Source organism: Hyperolius riggenbachi, chromosome 1, assembly GCF_040937935.1.
Source record: "Hyperolius riggenbachi isolate aHypRig1 chromosome 1, aHypRig1.pri, whole genome shotgun sequence".
Classification (NCBI taxonomy): domain Eukaryota; kingdom Metazoa; phylum Chordata; class Amphibia; order Anura; family Hyperoliidae; genus Hyperolius; species Hyperolius riggenbachi.
In genome coordinates, this window is record NC_090646.1 from 621,027,947 (window position 1) to 621,047,305 (window position 19,359).

Consider the following 19,359-nt stretch of genomic DNA (forward strand, 5'->3'; position numbering starts at 1 on the left):
ACTATGGAAACAAATTGTCATTCAAACAAAAAGTTGTTCAGACTCCTTACAGATGACAAAACGTTTGAAATGCTAATTACAGCTAATTTACATGTCATTTGAATGGTCAATGGACTGGATAGAACATTGGACCAGATCAAAAGACTGATCAAACGACTTGTTGTTTGAATGTCTATTAGTGTCAAAGTAATAGACTTTTCAAACAAGCCGTTGGTACACATGTATGGCCCTGTCATTTGAACGACAGTTAGTCCACGGATCCGCCAAGCGGATCACTCAAAACTGCTGCTATCAATCTAACGATCGAACGTACACACGTCCAACTGTCGTTCAGCTATATCAGACGTGTGTACGTACCTTAGAGAAAGCGTAACCAAGAATTGAACTTCATCCCAATCAGTAGCTGATACCCCCTTTTACAATGATAAATATTTTTATTTTCTCAAATGGATCTTCAGGGGGCTCTGTATGGCTAATATTGTGGTGAAACCCCTCCCACAGGTCCTGACAGTTTCCTGTCTGTGAACCTCATTGCTTTGTGGTAAATAGCTGTTTACAGCTGTTTCCAAATGCCAAAAAAGCAAGCAGCATCTCCTTCCACTGACATAACCTGCCAGCAGTAAAAATGTCACCATAATATGATGTGATAAATGTCAGACTGTACAAAATTGAAGTTTTCCACATTTTGTCACATTACTGCCACAAACATGAATCAATTTTATTGGAATTCCACATGAAAGACCAACACAAAGTGGTGTACACGTGAGAAGTGGAACGAAAATCATACATGATTCCAAACATTTTTTACAAATAAATAACTGCAAAGTGGTGTGTGCATAATTATTCGGCCCCCTTTGATCTGAGTGCAGTAAGCTGCCTATAGACATTGCCTGATGAGTGCTAATGACTAAATAGAGTGCACCTGTGTGTAATCTAATGTCAGTACAAATACAGCTGCTCTGTGAGGGCCTCAGAGGTTGCCTAAGAGAATATTGGGAGCAACAACACCGTGAAGTCCAAAAAACACACAAGACAGGTCAGGGATCAAGTTTTTGAGAAATTTAAAGCAGGCTTAGGCTACAAAAAGATTTCCAAAGCCTTGAACATCCCACGGAGCACTGTTCAAGCGATCATTCAGAAATGGAAGGAGTATGGCACAACTGTAAACCTACCAAGACAAGGCCATCCACCTAAACTCACAGGCCGAACAAGGAAAGCGCTGATCAGAAATGCAGTCAAGAGGCCCATGGTGACTCTGGACGAGCTGCAGAAATCTACAACTCAGGTGGGAGACTCTGTCCATAGGACAACTATTAGTCATGCACTGTACAAAGTTGGCCGTTATGGAAGAGTGGCAAGAAGAAAGGCATTGTTAACAGAAAGCATAAGAAGTCCCGTTTGCAGTTTGCCACAAGCCATGTGGGGGACACAGCAACCATGTGGAAGAAGGTACTCTGGTCAGATGAGACCAAAATGGAACTTTTTGGCCAAAATGCTATGTGTGGCGGAAAACTAACACTGCACATCACTCTGAACACACCATCCCCACTGTCAAATCTGGTGGTGGCAGCATCATGCTCGGGGGGTGCATCTCTTCAGCAGGGACAGGGAAGCTGGTCAGAGTTGATGGGAAGATGGATGGAGCCAAACACAGGGCAATCTTGGAAGAAAACCTCTTGGAGACTGCAAAAGACTTGAGACTGGGGCGGAGGTTCACCTTCAGCAGGACAACGACCCTAAACATAAAGCCAGGGCAACAATGGAATGGTTTAAAACAAAACATATCTATGTGTTAGAATGGCCCAGTCAAAGTCCAGATCTAAATCCAATCAAGAATCTGTGGCAAGATCTGAAAACTGCTGTTCACAAACGCCGTCCATCTAATCTGACTGAGCTGGAGCTGTTTTGCAAAGAAGAATGGGCAAGGATTTCAGACTCTATATGTGCAAAGCTGGTAGAGACCCTAAAAGACTGGCAGCTGTAATTGCAGCAAAAGGTGGGTCTACAAAGTATTGACTCAGGGGGCTGAATAATTACGCACACCCCACTCTGCAGTTATTTATTTGTAAAAAATGTTTGGAATCATGTATGATGTTCGTTCCACTTCTCACATGTACACCACTTTGTATTGGTCTTTCACGTGGAATTCCAATAAAATTGATGCATGTTTGTGGCAGTAATGTGACAAAATGTGGAAAACTTCAAGGGGGCCGAATACTTTTGCAACCCTCTGTACTAGATAGTAACAGAGTTCCAGGGTAACAATTGGTTGTGGGGTATACAAACACAATTACATTGGTCATAGTGCTCCTCATTAATTATTGTAGTATTCGGAAGTAGACACACTGCAGATTTATTGCAGGATTTGTATCAGCTGTAACAAATACATTTTTTCATTAACCTCCCTGGCGGTAACCCCGAGCTACGCTCGGGCTACCCGCCGCAGAGGATCACATGGCCCTGGGAGGATTTTTTAAAATAAAATGTGCTGTATATGCTTAAGCTAGCACTTGGCTAGCTAACTATGTCCCAAAAAGTTTTGCCGCTCTCCACCGATCCCCCCCCCTCCGATTGCCGCCATAATACGTACCCCCCAGGGATCTCGCAATGGCGCAGCCTCCCAATTAGCTCCAGGCTTTGCTATGGGGAGGATCGGTACTGCACATGACGTCGCTGACGTCAGACGTCATTGTCCGATCGTCGCCATAGCGACGAGTGATGCTGAATGGTGAAGCCACGGCTCTCGCGGGATAGCAGAGGGGTAAATATTGCTGGCGACGATCGGGGGGTTTAGCTAAGTGCGGCGGGGCTTGGGGGACATAGTTAGCTAGCGAAGTGCTAGCTAAAACATAAAAAACACATTTTATTAAAAAAAAAAAAACGCGAGGGAGGTTAAAGGTTATTATGCTGCTGCTTATCTTTTAGAGCAGAGAGGAGGTTCCAAGTTCAGGTCCGCTTTCATCCGCCTGTATAGATAGCTGGTCTTGCCTTCTTCTCCATATTCCTCACACATCAGGCTCCTTTCAGTAATGTTACCTCGTTAAAAAGCTCTGCACCTTTGTCCTATAATTCCACTGCACCACCAGTTACCACTGGATGACAAAGCTTTTACTGTGGGGTCATGTTTGCTTTAGACGTGTTAAGATTTATTGGAGAAAGTTACACCTCGTATTTATAGATCACAGGGGCTGTGTTAAAGAGAATTCCTCCGTTTCGTGCTCATTCTCCGTAAATTCTATATAGCCAAGTTATCGATTAACTAAGTCCATGCACTGCAAGTATTAAGCGATCCAACGCGATTAATATCCAGAGTGTAAATATGTGGCCAGCATATGGAGAGCAGTCTGGCGTGGCCGTCATTTTATGTTTGTTGACTGAGAGCTCTGGAGATCCCAAAGCCATTTGGAAAAGCCCTGCTACAGATAACAGCCATCGTTACGTTCAGCTTCCGTTCCTGGTCACCCCTGTTCCTGGACATGGAAAAGCTGTTATTACTTGTCACAAGATCCTCCATATCTCCTACTGGACGTCACACTATGGTCTTATTTCACTAAGCTTTATCAAACACTTAATCGAACGTTTGATAATTTACCTCATGGGTAAAAGCTAATTTTGAATTCACTAAGGTGTTATAGATTTATTGAACGTTTTATTGATAAAACATTTGATAAATCTATAACACCTTAGTGAATTCAAAATTAGATTTTACCCATGAGGTAAATTATCAAATGTTTGATAAAATGTTTGATAAAGCTTAGTGAATTGAGGCCATTGTAATCACTTTACAGCGGAGAAGCAGCCAGCAAAGCTTCCCGAAGAAAATTATTTTTGTAGTGATAGATAGGATTCTTCCAACAGTGTGTATTTACCGGTTTATGCAGGGGCGGAAGTACAATGAAGCCACCTGAATCATGTGATTCAGGTGAAATCTCGGTGCGACATTTACGGGTGCCGCGTTTCACCCAAAGGAGAAGTGGCGCGCGAACAGTGCGACGTTAAGGTCGCACCGCGCAACTTTTTGGCACACCGCACGGCGTGCGCAAAAGCTCTTAGCGCACACACAGGCACTTTAGGCGTGCTGAAGGGCTTTTCACAAGCGTGGTAACACTTAGCACCGCTTTATGAATCAAGCCCATACTACCTTCTTCATCCACGCATCCCCATCCTTATACAACCGGCGGCACCTGCTGCTCTTCCCTATGACATCATAAGCAGGCGAGGTGTCGATATTTGCCTCTTATCGAAGCATGCTAGGGTAAAATCCCGGGAGATCACCATAGCCACTGAGAGGGGAAGCTTTGGCATGCGACCAATCAGGCAGGGGAGCGGACACCAGATTGGCCAATCATAGTCCCCCACTGTGTGTGTTTGTGGGGGGAGGGGGGGGAGGGCACATCCTGCAAGGTTTACTTGGGGCAGCAGAAAGTCTAGAACAGGCTCTGATTTTATGTATGATCTTACTGTGCTTCTCTCACCAGCTTCTTCATTGGTAACATAATATTCCATTATGATTCCTGAAACAAGCTGTTCCTTTTTCACCTGGCTAATATTTGCCCAAAGGACCCCTGCACAAAGAACGTCCCATTTAAAAAGTTATTAGTGGATAATTCATAGTAAATCTATTACCTGATGAAGCGGGGCAGAGCCAAAGCGAAATGCATTGTAATACCTTTTTAATACTATAAAACACAAAGGGCTTGATTCACAAAGCGGTGCTAACCTACTTAGCACGTCTAAAGTCTTTAGACGCGCTAACCAGGGTGCTAAGTAGGTTAGCACCGGATTTCTCAATCAGATTGCGCGCTAACTTTGCGCACGTAAAGTTTTATGCGCGCAAAGTTGTACGCGCGCTAAGTCCCATAGGCTTTAATATGCACTTCACGCGGAGCGCCCTGTGCTCTGTGCAGTACGCGCGTAAAGTTTTACGCGCATGAAGTTTTGCGCGCATAAAGTTTTATGCGCGAAAAGCTTGTTTAGACGTGCTAAGGGGGTTTTCACAGGCGTGCTAACAGTTAGCACCGCTTTGTGAATCAAGCCCAAAGTGTTACTATTAAATACCATGCCACTATCTCCCAGTTGTTACATGCATGTAGCAGACACCTCCTGCATGTGAGGCTATTTGTCATCTACAGCGCAACTCTGCACCAGGATTGGATCGCTGACTGCCCGAGCCTGGTCCCCCGGGCTGAAGTGAGACAAACACAAGCACTGACTGTTCCTTATCCAAACAGCCTACGAGAACCAAGTGAGACCTGACTATTCGGCCAGTGGCTTTTTTCAGTACACACTGTGTGCGCTCCTTTCTTGTCCTTTGATGGTTTCAGTGGTGGTTTTAGCAGCACCAGTGAGTATGTGATATTACCAAATGCCACTATCGAAGGGAGAATCCATCCTGTAACAAGTTTTTCTTCCCTAGTTGTTCGTTATCCACCCAGTAGTACGGAGTTGCTCGGGCTCAGCAGAAAAAGTGGAGCCTGATTGGCTCTGTGCTGCTGCACATCCATTCACGGATGGAAGCGCAGCCACACACACGCTTTAACATGTGTGTCACAGGGAGTGGTCACAGCGTTTGATTGGTGGAGGCCAGGCGGGTGGTGGAAGCCTCTGGATTATCCAAAAGCTTCACTGTATGGGGCACTTATTTCTCTTCAGGTTCCCTTTTTAGGAAGGAACTGTAGTGAAAATAACAATGAATAAAATTGTTTATTTTTCACAATATTCGTTTATAGATTATTTAGTCAGTGTTTGCCTATTGTAAAACCTTTCCTCTCGCTAATTTACATTCTGAAGTTTATCACAGTCGGCCACATGTTTAGTCCTGTCGGGTGATCTGTATGGAATGTTCATTACTGAGAGTTCTATGCACCGAGGGAGATATTGAATGCTTTAGAGATGGAAAAAGACGTTATTTCCCATAATGCAATGAAATTCACAAACTGCAAACGGTCAGGACCATGGTCATGACATCACACTGTGGGAGGTGTTTTCTCCACAATATCAGCCATACAGACCCCCCTGCTGATCTATTTGAGAAAAGGTAAAGATTTCTCGTGGGAAAGGGGGTATCAGCTACTGATTAGGATGAAGTTCAATCTATGGTTACAGTTCCTCTTTAAGTAACCAAAGCGCATGACTTTCCATTGACCGTAGAAGAGAAGGCTTCAAATATTTCATTCCCATTTCCTACCGAGCTCCTGTGATTTATCCAGCTGTGAAGAGCTGAGTACTGAAATAATTTCTGCAGCCTTTCAACTATGTTGTAATAGCTACATTACTCTGAACCAATGAAAACCGAGCAGGACAATCAAACAGGATTAGAGCCTCTTTTAAGAGTTCGTTTTGCCTTCAGTACGTCAATCAGCAAAGAGATGCGATTTAATTCCAGTGATCGTTAAACGTACAGAGAGGCTACCGAGACAATTACAGCTTCTGGCAAAAGTTTTCATCAGATATTTGACACTCAGGATCGGATGTACAATGAATGGGAGCGTCTTCCATACAAAAGGCTTCAAAATAACACTCTGTACTGACGATGGCTTCATGCAAGTCAACACAATCACGGTCCTCTTACAGCTGCAATGAACAAAAGCAACGTTTATTTTCTATTAATCGGGGCTTCAAAGTACGCCGAGATTATAGTCCATTAGAGTATTCTGAACGGAGCTAATGTGTGGCATCTTGTGGCCTTACGTCTTCTAATGCGCCATGATATGCATTATTGGATGAGACTGACATAAACTGAAACTCGTTTATCGATCTGCAGTTGCCGGTTGAACAGCTTCATTCACGGTTATCTGCTGGTCATGAAAACGAACAGGCCGCCACATTCGTTTTGTTACCAGCCCCTACAGCTGCTTAGTATTTCACAGGCTCGGATTTACATCACGGGAGCCTATAGGCACAGATGTCCTGGCACCTTAGCCTTCACCCTCCATGAACCTACAAACACCCGCCGAACCGCAAGTGTGCTGACAGGCCCAACTGTCACGTCTCCATTACTTCCCTTGCCCGTCATAGGTAGCTACAGGTGACCCTTAGTATTAGGTAGCCAGAGGTACCCTCAGTATTCAGTAGCTAGAGGTGCCCTTGAATATTAGGTAACTAGAAATGCCCCTGGCTAAAGGGGAGATCTGGTCAATGGAATTTAGATACATGGCTGAAGACAGCCTGGGTCTTTAAGCAGTCAGACCCATGTGTGGTCATTTGGGAAAAAGGGGCTGGCTATGAGCATCATCACATGGGAGTGGGCGGAGACAATTGGCCCTAATGGATTAAACTAACCCAGAAGCGAGTGAAAAAGGAATAGATACCTATGGAGAGGGAAAGCTCTGAACCCCATAGAGCCTTCCTGGTCTTTGGTAGGTCCCCTCGTTCTACTGATGTCCCCTGTTCAAATTTCATACCTTTGGGATGCCTTGGCTGGCTTTAGAAAAACTCATATCCCCGAGTGCTTCCAAAGACGAATGCATCCATGCTATGCATGCACAAGGCTGGACTCCAGCATGTGCAGTATGGATCTGCTCATCTTTGGAAGTATTCCTATCCCCAGGGGCATTGCTAGCCCCAAAGATCAGTGGCACGTCCCCGGATCTATTCTGTGGTGCCCCTGATGTCGGCCAGGCAAAGTCATACCTCCCAACTTTTTGAGATATGAAAGAGGGACTTAAGCCACCCCCCTGATCACGCCCCTGATCACGCCCCCGCCACACCCCTAGTCACGCATACCAAAAAGATTTCATAGCAAAAATAAGTTGTTTTATAATTCAAACCACCCTGGAATTTTCTATCCTGGTTCATTTTCCTACGTATTAACATTTGAAAATAAGAAAAATATCAATTTAAAGGATATAAATAACATTTAGAGTATGCTACAGTCATTTTTTTCAGTAGAAAAATACATATATTAACATAGATCTGTATACGAGTCCTGAAAGAGGAACACATGAGGAGGAAAGAGGGACAGAGGGGTTGGGTTCCCAAAGAGGGTCAGTCCCTCCAAAAGAGGGACAGTTGGGAGCTATGCAGAGTAGAGGCACCACAGCACCCAGAAGGGCACTAGAGTGAGGTGGGTTCACTCAACAGTAAAAGTAGTTAGATGCAGTGAGGTGGGTTCACTGAACACAACAGGTAGTTAGATGCAGTGAGGTGGGTTCACTGAACAGTAAAGGTACTTAGATGGGCAGCACGGTGGCGTAGTTGTTAGCTCTCTCGCCTTGCAGCGCTGGGTCCCTGGCTCGAATCCCAGCCAGGGCACTATCTGCAAAGAGTTTGTATGTTGTCTCCGAGTCTGCATGGGTTTCCTCTGGGCACTCCGGTTTCCTCCCACATTCCAAAAACATATGGATAAGTTAATTGGCTCCCCCTAACAAAATTGGCCCTAGACTACAGTACTTACACTACATAATATAGACAAATGGCAATTGTAGGGATTAGATTGTGAGCTCCTTTGAGGGACAGTTAGTGAAAAGATATATATATACACATTGTACAGCGCTGCGTAATATGTCGGCGCTATATAAATACTAAATAATAATAATAATAATAATAATAATAATAGTGAGGTGGGTTCACTCAACACAACAGGTAGTTAGATGCAGTGAGGTGGGTTCACTCAACAGTAAAAGTAGTTAGATGCAGTGAGGTGGGTTCACTGAACACAACAGGTAGTTAGATGCAGTGAGCTGGGTTCACTCAACACAACAGGTAGTTAGATGCAGTGAGGTGGGTTCACTGAACAGTAAAGGTACTTAGATGGGCAGTGAGTGGGTTCACTCAACACAACAGGTAGTTAGATGCAGTGAGGTGGGTTCACTCAACAGTAAAAGTAGTTAGATTCAGTGAGGTGGGTTCACTCAACACAACAGCTAGGTATATGCAGTGAGGTGGGTTCACTCAACACAACAGGTAGTTAAATGCAGTGAGCTGGGTTCACTCAACACAAAGCTAGGTATATGCAGTGATGAGGTGGGTTAAGTAAACACAACAGGTACTGGGTATATGCAGTACTGGTTAGTACAATGTGCAGCTCCCTGTCACACACACAGGTAGTCACTGAATGTGCTGGGCTGCTAGCAGTGGCACACACACTATCAATTAGCAATGCTGTGCATGCAACAAAAGTGTCAGTTTGACACACAGGAAAAAAAAAAAGTACAGGATGAGCTCTGAAAAGAGCTGTTGAGGGGTGCTATAAAAGCAATAATAATCAGCCAGGAGCAAGCTAAGCATCCAAGAACCTAACTAATATGTCCCTAGAAGAACAAGTCTGCAGCAGCTGTCCCTAGTCTGTCTCTAGCAAGCACACGAGTGAGGCTAATGGCCGCCGGAGCCTGCCTTATATAAGGGGGGGGTTGGGGCTCCAGGGCTTAGTGTAGCCTGAATGGCTACAATGTGCCTGCTGACTGTGATGCAGAGGGTCAAAGTTGACCCTCGTAGTGCATTATGGGGCGAATCGAACTTCCACAAAAGTTCACATGGTGCAGGTGAACGCGAACCACCAAAGTTCGCCTGGAACCGTTCGCAGGCGAACCGTTCGCGACATTTCTACAGGGCACCACACAGTACGCAGCATGCCCCACAGAGGCACCACAGCACTCAGCAGGGCACCACAAAGTACCCAGCATACCCCACAGAGGCACCACAGCAGCCACCAGGGCACCACACAGTACCCAGCATACCCCAGAGGCACCACAGGACCCAGCAGGGCACCACACAGTACCCGGCATGCCCCACAGAGGCACCACAGCACCCAGCAGGGCACCACACAGTACCCAGCATGCCCCGCAGAGGCACCACAGCACCCAGCATGGCACTACATAGAACCCAGCATGGCATTACAGCACCCAGCATACCCCACAGAGGCACCATAACACCCAGCATGGCACCACAGCACATTGCAATGGGGTATGCTGGGTGCTATGGTGCCTCTATATGGGCATATTGAGTGCTGTGATGCCTTTATGGGGGCATGCAGGGAGCTGTGGTTCTTCTATTGGGCATGCTGGGAGTTGTGGTGCCTCAATGGGAGGCCCATGGGAGCATGGGAGGGGACCATTAGAAAGTCAGGGAATGCCATGGGGGGGGGGGGGGACTGGAAGCAGACCAGCTCACCCAGCAGAAAGCCAGACCAGCCAGGTAACTGCCTAGTTATGTTTAAGTGACACTGCCTATTTATGTGCTATGCTGCATTTGCATTAATGGAGAGGGGGGGGAGGGCTTCATCCAACATTTTGCTGGGCAGGCCTACTTAGACCGCTGTTAAGTTCATGTTAAGTTGGCTCCACCCATGGCCACACCTATTTTCCGGCTGGAGTGCCCAAAAGTACCCCGGATCTCTTAGGATCCTAGCAACACCCCCACGTATCATCAAGTGCTTCCGAAGCCCTTCACGGAGTTCTAAAGTGATATTCCACCTTCAGGTCAAATAACTTCAATGGGGCACAACGGTGGAAGGAGGGCATGGAGAGAGGTCCAGGAAGGCTCTATGATCCAGAGCCTTCCCTCCACATAGGTAGTTATCTATTATTTTTCCTCTTGTCAGGGTTGCTTTAAATCAAATTTGAGAATTTTGCTGCGGAACTGCAGTCTATGTGCAAAGTTTGGTTGATACCTATTTTCTCAGAAACTGATGAGCTGGTGCGGCCAGTGTAAATTTACATATATAATGGTAGCGCAGAATTGGCCATAAACACCTGATACATCTCAGTGGCATAAATATTCTTTATTGCACAAAGTCAACACTGTGGGTATACACCTTACCGACTCAAAACACAGACAAAAGTTAAAAACCTATTTCTGCGCAAAAACTTGGACAATTAAAACCGAGGAGCCACCTCCGCACTTCCCCAAGTCAATATTCTAGGCTTGCGTGCATGGAGTCTGTCGATGACACTGTTGCTCCATGCATTCAAGCCCAGTCCGCCCACACATACACACCACCTCTCACCATACACCCGGCAGCTGCCTCCCCCTAATGGGGACACGTCTTGTAGATCTTGGCAATGGTTGGCAAGCAAGCATTAATTTGTTAGCAGCAGTGTAGGCATTAGTGCTGTCAACTAGGGCAGTGTCATCCAGACATCATTCCTCCAGTAGTTTATGCATTCATAATATGTTATACTTGCGGTAAGTCCAGGATGTGGTACATCACAGATCAGTTTTGCTGTAATCTCTCCCCTCCTCCTCAGTGACCTCTGGTTTTGTCGGTCTTGGTAGCAAGTTAAGCTTCCCAGGTCCTTTTTATGTGTGTTTAGAAGGCCATCTTTCCAGACCGTCCTCAAGGTACATCGGGGGATGGGGTACCTTTCACAGCCGTCTACGCACTCAATCAGTTCAGTTTAGGCAGGGCACACACCTCCACTTGCTTTGAAAAAAGGTGGCTGCTGAGCGCTGAGGTGTGTGCCCTGCCTAAACTGAACTGATTGAGTGCGTAGACGGCTGTGAAAGGTACCCCATCCCCCGATGTACCTTGAGGACGGTCTGGAAAGATGGCCTTCTAAACACACATAAAAAGGACCTGGGAAGCTTAACTTGCTACCAAGACCGACAAAACCAGAGGTCACTGAGGAGGAGGGGAGAGATTACAGCAAAACTGATCTGTGATGTACCACATCCTGGACTTACCGCAAGTATAACATATTATGAATGCATAAACTACTGGAGGAATGATGTCTGGATGACACTGCCCTAGTTGACAGCACTAATGCCTACACTGCTGCTAACAAATTAATGCTTGCTTGCCAACCATTGCCAAGATCTACAAGACGTGTCCCCATTAGGGGGAGGCAGCTGCCGGGTGTATGGTGAGAGGTGGTGTGTATGTGTGGGCGGACTGGGCTTGAATGCATGGAGCAACAGTGTCATCGACAGACTCCATGCACGCAAGCCTAGAATATTGACTTGGGGAAGTGCGGAGGTGGCTCCTCGGTTTTAATTGTCCAAGTTTCTGCGCAGAAATAGGTTTTTAACTTTTGTCTGTGTTTTGAGTCGGTAAGGTGTATACCCACAGTGTTGACTTTGTGCAATAAAGAATATTTATGCCACTGAGATGTATCAGGTGTTTATGGCCAATTCTGCGCTACCATTATATATTGCTTTAAATCAAAGCCTTATTATAACAGCTGTAACAGCTATTCCTGCCAGCAATGGATTACACCAATGAAACTAGGTAGGCAGTAGTTATGTTTGTGAAAAGAAAGTAAAAAAAAAAACACCCCTAACAAATGGATCAGCCTCACAGTCTGTCATCTGTTACTGTTTACATTACATGTTGTATTGATGAAACCATACATTTAAAAAAAAAACAAAAAACGTTTTACACTATTTTAGAAGGATGTTTAATAGTTTATGCATAAACCACTTTTTATTTTTTACCTCATTCGCGAAATATGTCCTTTAAGGCCTTTTGTGGCAACAGAAGATTTACAGAAGGTGAGTTTGCCTTTTTTTAATGTCAATATGCACCCCCCAGAGTGAATGCTCTATCTTCTATGTAAACACATCGTACAACATCCGGCTCCTCTTTAACAGACTGATGTTCCCGGTTCATCGGAATATGCTGTGTCTACTCACCATGGCAATTTCCCCTAATCCCAGCTGTGCTCGTCCCAGCGTCTGCCAAGCCTCCACAAAGTGCGGCCTCCTCTTCACCGCTGTCTCAGCAGCTTGCACGGCTGGGAAGATTTCGTGAAGACACAGAAGAGACTGCAAAAAAACAAAACAAAACACATAAAACACGCTGATGAGACCGTGACCAAGCTTTAACCTTTGGGAGGAAAGGATGCTGTTTTAATGATCTCCCATTGAAAAATGTAAAAATCTGTAATGAGTCTCTGAAGATGAGTCACGCTGGATGCTATGTCACAGCACATCGGGGAATAGGCAGGAACAGTACGCGGAACTCAGCGCTGAGCACTCACAGGACACGCGTCCCCCATGTGCTTATTGCCATTTATTGAGGAGCTTTATGAAGTTGATGAAGAAATAACTGGGGGCCACAGTGTGGCACGCTACCACATCCTCGTAAAGGGAAGCTTCTGGATGTTCTCATGGAAAGCAGATCTCACGGGAGCAATCTTCAAGCTAATGGCTAAAGGCTCAATTCACAAAGTATTACCGCATGTGGTAAAGCGGAAAACACCAGATTTTACCAAACATTTTGTCAAATGTCAATTAAGGGTACACAAATTCAGAAATTCCTTTCTATCTTTTAAAGGTAACTGAGTGCTCATAATTGTAAAAAACAAGAGGAGCAGGCATGTGTAGGAAGCAGTCCCCATGCCCACCGCTCCCCCGTTCCTCTCCGTCCCCCTCCGTTATCTTCTGAAGGTCCCGATCCAGGTCAACCAGGTTGGTAAGTAGTGCGCAGGCACTGCCTGCTGATGCGCACTACATAGTCAGGACGTCATGAGCAGAGCACTTCCGGCCAGTGTCGCGTGATCAAAGGCACGCAGCGCCTGCGCATAACTCACTGACCCAGAAGTAGCTTCGGGGGGCCTTTAGAAGATAATAGAGGGGGACAGAAGAGGACTGCTTCCTACACATGCCTGCCCCCCCCCCCTTTTTTTTTTTACAATTTACGAGCGTTCACATATCCCTTATATGCATCTCTAGTAACCTGTAGTCACCAGGTGCTCAACAAACCCACAGGTGACCATCACCACATACAAGGAGAGGGCATCACAGTAAAATCATTTTTTTAATGGTTTTAAAAGCATTTATGAGTTTTCCAAAACAAAAATTTGTTAAAAGAAATCCTAAGTGTTAAAAAAATGAGTTTAACTTACCTAGGGGCCTCTTGCAGCCCCCCTGGAGTCATCCTGTTCCTGCTCCATCCTTCTGTGACCCTCCTGCCAGCAGCGGTGATCCCCGCAACGCTGGCTGGCCACGTGCCTCCTCACTGCGCTCCCGATACTGGGAGCGTTCTGCGCATGTGCCATATGCGACATTCACTACTGCGCATGCACAGAGCGCTCCTGGCAGTGGGAGTGCGATCAGGGTGTGCTGCTCAGGGCCGCACATGTGCAGTAGCCGCCACCTGGTGGCAACCAGCCAGCTTTGCAGGGGTCGTCGCTGCTGGCTGGAGGGTTTCAGAAGGACAGCGTGGGAACAGGGTGACTCCAGGGGGCTGCAGGAATACGCAGGTAAGTTAAACTCATTTTTTATATATTGAACTAACCCTTTAAATTCACTTACTGCACACAGGATCCAAATGCATAAAATTGCTACAAACAATACAAGCACTGCAACAGTGCTTACTGCAGGATCGCCCTCAGTGGCTTGCTGTACAGTAGTGTAGAAAAGTGGGCGATAAATCATTCTGTACTACTGCGCAGCAAGACACTGACAGCGATCCTGCAGTGGCCGCTGTTGCAGTTTGTGTATTGTTTGAAGCGGTTTTATGCATTTGGGTGATGAGACAATCGTTTTTTGGCTCTTCCCTGCTTCGGCGACTGATAGGAATGGGCCAGTACTCTCTATAAAGAGCAGTAAAATATGAATGCACTATGTAAATAAATAAAATTACACTCATGAATGTTAGTAACCACAGTACTAAAATTTCACCATCATGATCATTTTAATGTGTCAACGTACGCTATGCCCCACTGCATTATGGGAAAATGACAGTGCAAGTTGTGATAATTTTCAAGTGTCAACGTACGCTATTCCCCACTGCATTATGGGAAAAAGACAGAGCAAGTCGTTATAATTTTCCTGTGTCAGCCTACGCTATGCCAAACTGCATTATGGGAAAATGACAGAGCAAGTCTGACTGTTTTCCTTGCGACAACAAGATCAATTCTTTCTTCATATAACCAGCTTCATTTGTCAATAACAACTTAGCTGTCCAAAGCCAAGAAGCAGATTAAAATTTTCCAAAGAAGAAATGAATCTAATTGCTGACCGCTAGTGGTACAAACAGTCCTCGTAGTCAGAGGAAGCAGACTTTGAAACAAACCGCCTGCTATGTTTATACATTGCTTTATTTCAGTCAAAAAACAACCTCTACATTATCACGTCTGTAGTAGCAGAAATCACAGCAATTTCTACATTTCTGATGTTTGTTAGCAACCAGTGAACGTTTACATGCGTCTGCTCATATGGGAACAATTCGTTTTAAGGGTCTGTCGCCCACGCAAGTTCCTTATTCTTACCATGCGAAAAGTGTAAGGCCTCTCCCTGTCTGAACTCACTGGTACATGAAATATATGTGCTGTTTATTAGAGTTCTCATTAAATGTAAACAAAAAGCTACTGTTTCATTTCAGACTTCCCAGACAATCTTGGCATAAAATGGATTTTTTGGGGACTGTTCGCTAATGTCAGAAAATTTGTGTTAATGGTTTTACCTTTGGGGCAAACCTCATTTTTTTTAACCAAGCTTTGCTTAATGGCTGTGTGACAAACAGAGCTAATCCCTGGAAAGGTCGCAAAGGCCATGGCTTTGGGCGCTGAAAAAGCAGAAGTGCAGAAGGGCGGCAGGACTTGGGGAGAGATAAGAGGCCACACGTCAAAATAAATCATCCCTCCTGTTCCGATGCCGCCCTGCTTTGCTGCACACATAGCGTGAATTCCAGAGCTCTGTGCATCTTACTTACCTCCTGGTGTGTGATAAGACAGTGCTATCTCCTAATGATCCAGGAACATACAAGCTTCAGTTTAGTGCCAGGGTTGTAGAGAAGAATTTCTAATCGGTAAGATTTACTGTATATTCATGGGAATATCAACTTCACTTTAAAACTCAAGCTGAGCTAAACAGTATAGCTGGACAGACGCTTTTAATGACTTGAGCCATTTCTTCATCCCCCCCCCCCCCCCCCCTCCAGGCTCGTAACGGACCTTGGGCGCTGGAAAGTACAAATTCAGCCCCCTGGTGACAAACATTTCACAGAAACAAGGGTGTGTACACACATCCATTCATCCAATTTTTAATGGCTGAGTGGCCAAATATACCACTTCCAAGTAGAGATGGGCCGAACCTCCGATTTTAGGTTCGCGAACCGGGTTCGCGAACTTTCGCGTAACGTTCGGTTCGCGTTAAAGTTCGCGAACCGCAATAGACTTCAATGGGGATGCGAACTTTGGAAAAAAAAAATAATTATGCTGGCCACAAAACTGATGGAAAAGATGTTTCAAGGGGTCTAACACCTGGAGGGGGGCATGGCGGAGTGGTATACAAGCCAAAAGTCCCGGGGAAAAATCTGGATTTGACGCAAAGCAGCGTTTTAAGGGCAGAAATCACATTGAATGCTAAATGACAGGCCTAAAGTGCTTTAAAACATCTTGCATGTGTATACATCAATCAGGTAGTGTAATTAAGGTACTGCTTCACACTGACACACCAAACTCACCGTGTAACGCACCGCAAACAGCGGTGGGTTCACTGAACAGGTATGCAGTGGTGGGTTCACTGAACACAACAGGTATGCAGTGGCGGGTTCACTGAACAGTACAGGTATACAGTGGCAGGTTCACTGAACAGAACAGGTATGCAGTGGCTGGTTCACTGAACAGTACAGGTATACAGTGGCAGGTTCACTGAACACAACAGGTATACAGTGGCAGGTTCACTGAACACAACAGGTATGCAGTGGCGGGTTCACTGAACACAACAGGTATGCAGTGGCGGGTTCACTGAACACAACAGGTATGCAGTGGCGGGTTCACTGAACAGGTATGCAGTGGCGGGTTCACTGAACAGTACAGGTATACAGTGGCGGGTTCACTGAACACAACAGGTATGCAGTGGCGGGTTCACTGAACAGGTATACAGTGGCGGGTTCACTGAACAGGTATACAGTGGCGGGTTCACTGAACAGAACAGGTATACAGTGGCGGGTTCACAGAACAGGTATGCAGTGGCGGGTTCACTAAACAGGTATACAGTGGCGGGTCCACTGAACAGAACAGGTATGCAGTGGCGGGTTCACTGAACACAACAGGTATGCAGTGGTGGGTTCACTGAACAGGTATGCAGTGGTGGGTTCACAGAACAGGTATGCAGTGGTGGGTTCACAGCACAGGTATGCAGTGGTGGGTTCACAGAACAGGTATGCAGTGGTGGGTTCACAGCACAGGTATGCAGTGGCAGGTTCACTGAACAGGTATGCAGTGATGGGTTCACAGCACAGGTATGCAGTGGCAGGTTCACTGAACAGGTATGCAGTGATGGGTTCACAGCACAGGTATGCAGTGGTGGGTTCACAGAACAGGTATGCAGTGGTGGGTTCACAGCACAGGTATGCAGTGGCAGGTTCACTGAACAGGTATGCAGTGATGGGTTCACAGAACAGGTATGCAGTGGCAGGTTCACTGAACAGGTATGCAGTGGTGGGTTCACAGTACAGGTATGCAGTGGTGGGTTCACAGTACAGGTATGTAGCCAGCCAGGAACAAGTTAAGCCTAACTAATCTTTCCCTGAGAGACAGTCTGCAGCAGCTCGCCCTACTCTCACTAACGCAGGCAGCACACGAGTGACCGTAATGGCCGCCGCTGCCTGCCTTATATAAGGGGGGGGTGGGGCTCCAGGGGCTAGTGTAGCCTAATTGGCTACACTGGGCCTGCTGACTGTGATGTAGAGGGTCAAAGTTGACCCTCAAGGTGCATTATGGGGCGAACCGAACTTCCGCAAAGGTTCGCCAGCGGGACGCGAACGCGAACCACCGAAGTTCGCGTGGAACCGTTCGCCGGCGAACCGTTCGGCCCATCTCTACTTCCAAGTAATATGAGATCCAACAGATTTTGATAAGCTAGTTAAGTATGTAACCGCTCATACTACATGGAAGTAAAAAAATAGATCATTCATTAGCCAATAAAAATTTGATATGTGTACGCATCCTAAAAAGTTATGACACAGCTATGATAAACTCAGAAGCCTAGTGCAAACCTTTAATTTTAACTGGCCAATTTTACCACCTCCATGTAGTATGAGGTTCAACAGATTTTGATTACTGAGCAGATTGTGTAGGTAAACTGTCATGGAGGTGGTAAAATTGGTCAGTTATTAGTTAATCACCAGGCTAGAGTCTACTTAATGTCCCTCACTGAGGTCCATGCGTCTTGTATTCCATGAATGCCAAACAAGTTGTTTCTATGTAAACTTCAGCACACTTGGAAACCAAATGATGAACTTTCTTTGGTTGAAACTTCAATGTCCACTGAATAGTAATGGGCCGAACCTCCGATCTTAGGTTCGCGAACTTCCGCGGAAGGTTCAGTTCGCGGAAAAGTTCACGAACCGCCATAGACTTCAATAGGGAGGCGAACTTTGAAAAATAGAAAAAATTATGCTGGCCACAAAACTGATGGAAAAGATGTTTCAAGGGGTCTAACACCTGGAGGGGGGCATGGCGGAGTGGGATACATGCCCAAAGTCCCGGGGAAAAATTGGGATTAAACGCAAAGCAGCGTTTTAGGGGCAGAAATCATATTGAATGCCCCTATATTGAATGCTAAATTGCAGGCCTAACGTGCTTTAAAACATCTTGCATGTGTATACATCAATCAGGTAGTGTAATTAGTGTACTGCTTCACACTGACAGACCAAACTCACTGTGTAACGCACCGCAAACAGCTGTTTGTGTAGTGACGGCCGTGCTGGACTACTGCACACCATGACGAAAGTGCAGGTGACGGTGGCTTTACAGCCCATATGGTCGCCCGGCTGATGTAGCTGAATGACAGAACAGTGACTGTCCAGCTGATCAAATTTGGTCTGACCACAATGAAACAACGACCTTATTATCTTTGGTGTGCCACCCCCACCCGAGACACTCCTATAGCCGGAGGTCATTGCTTCATTGTGATACGCAAGCCCCATCACCGCGGCAAGGTAATGATCATGATGGGGGATGGGCACATGTACATGCCTTTTTTTTTTGTTGCAGCCGCCCGCAGTGCAGCCAGAAAAATCAGGCAGGCATGTACACGCACCAGAAAAATTAGTGTAGCGGCCGCTGCTAACAGCGGCCTAAAAAATTCTGGAATCCGCCTAGAGTCCTGGACCCTGTTGGTGGTGGCGGAGAAGGCAGTCAAGCGGCCTGCAGGCAGAGATGCTGTGTGTGGGGACTGACTTAGTCTTCGGTCATGCAGTAGCCCTCCGGGATCCATGCATCATTCATTTTGATAAAGGTGAGGTACTGAACAATGTTGTGACTTAAGCGACTTCTCTTCTCAGTGACAATGCCTCCAGCTGCACTGAAGGTCCTTTCTGAGAGGACGCTTGCGGCAGGGCAAGAGAGAAGTTGGATGGCAAATTGGGACAGCTCTGGCCACAGGTCAAGCCTGCGCACCCAGTAGACCAAGGGTTCATCGTCGCTGCTCGCAGTGTCTACATCCACACTCAAGGCCAGGTAGTCGGCT

At 46.1% G+C, this 19,359-nt stretch overlaps 1 protein-coding gene across 1 annotated transcript in view; it reads right to left on the minus strand.

Annotated features, from left to right (window-relative positions):
* TTC33 (tetratricopeptide repeat domain 33) overlaps positions 1-19,359 on the minus strand; it is a 372,200-nt gene that overhangs the window by 60,973 nt on the left and 291,868 nt on the right. Inside the window, exon 4 of the mRNA XM_068250872.1 lies at positions 12,571-12,702. Within this exon, the coding sequence (XP_068106973.1) occupies positions 12,571-12,702 (132 nt within the window). The remainder of the gene's footprint in view (positions 1-12,570; positions 12,703-19,359) is intronic.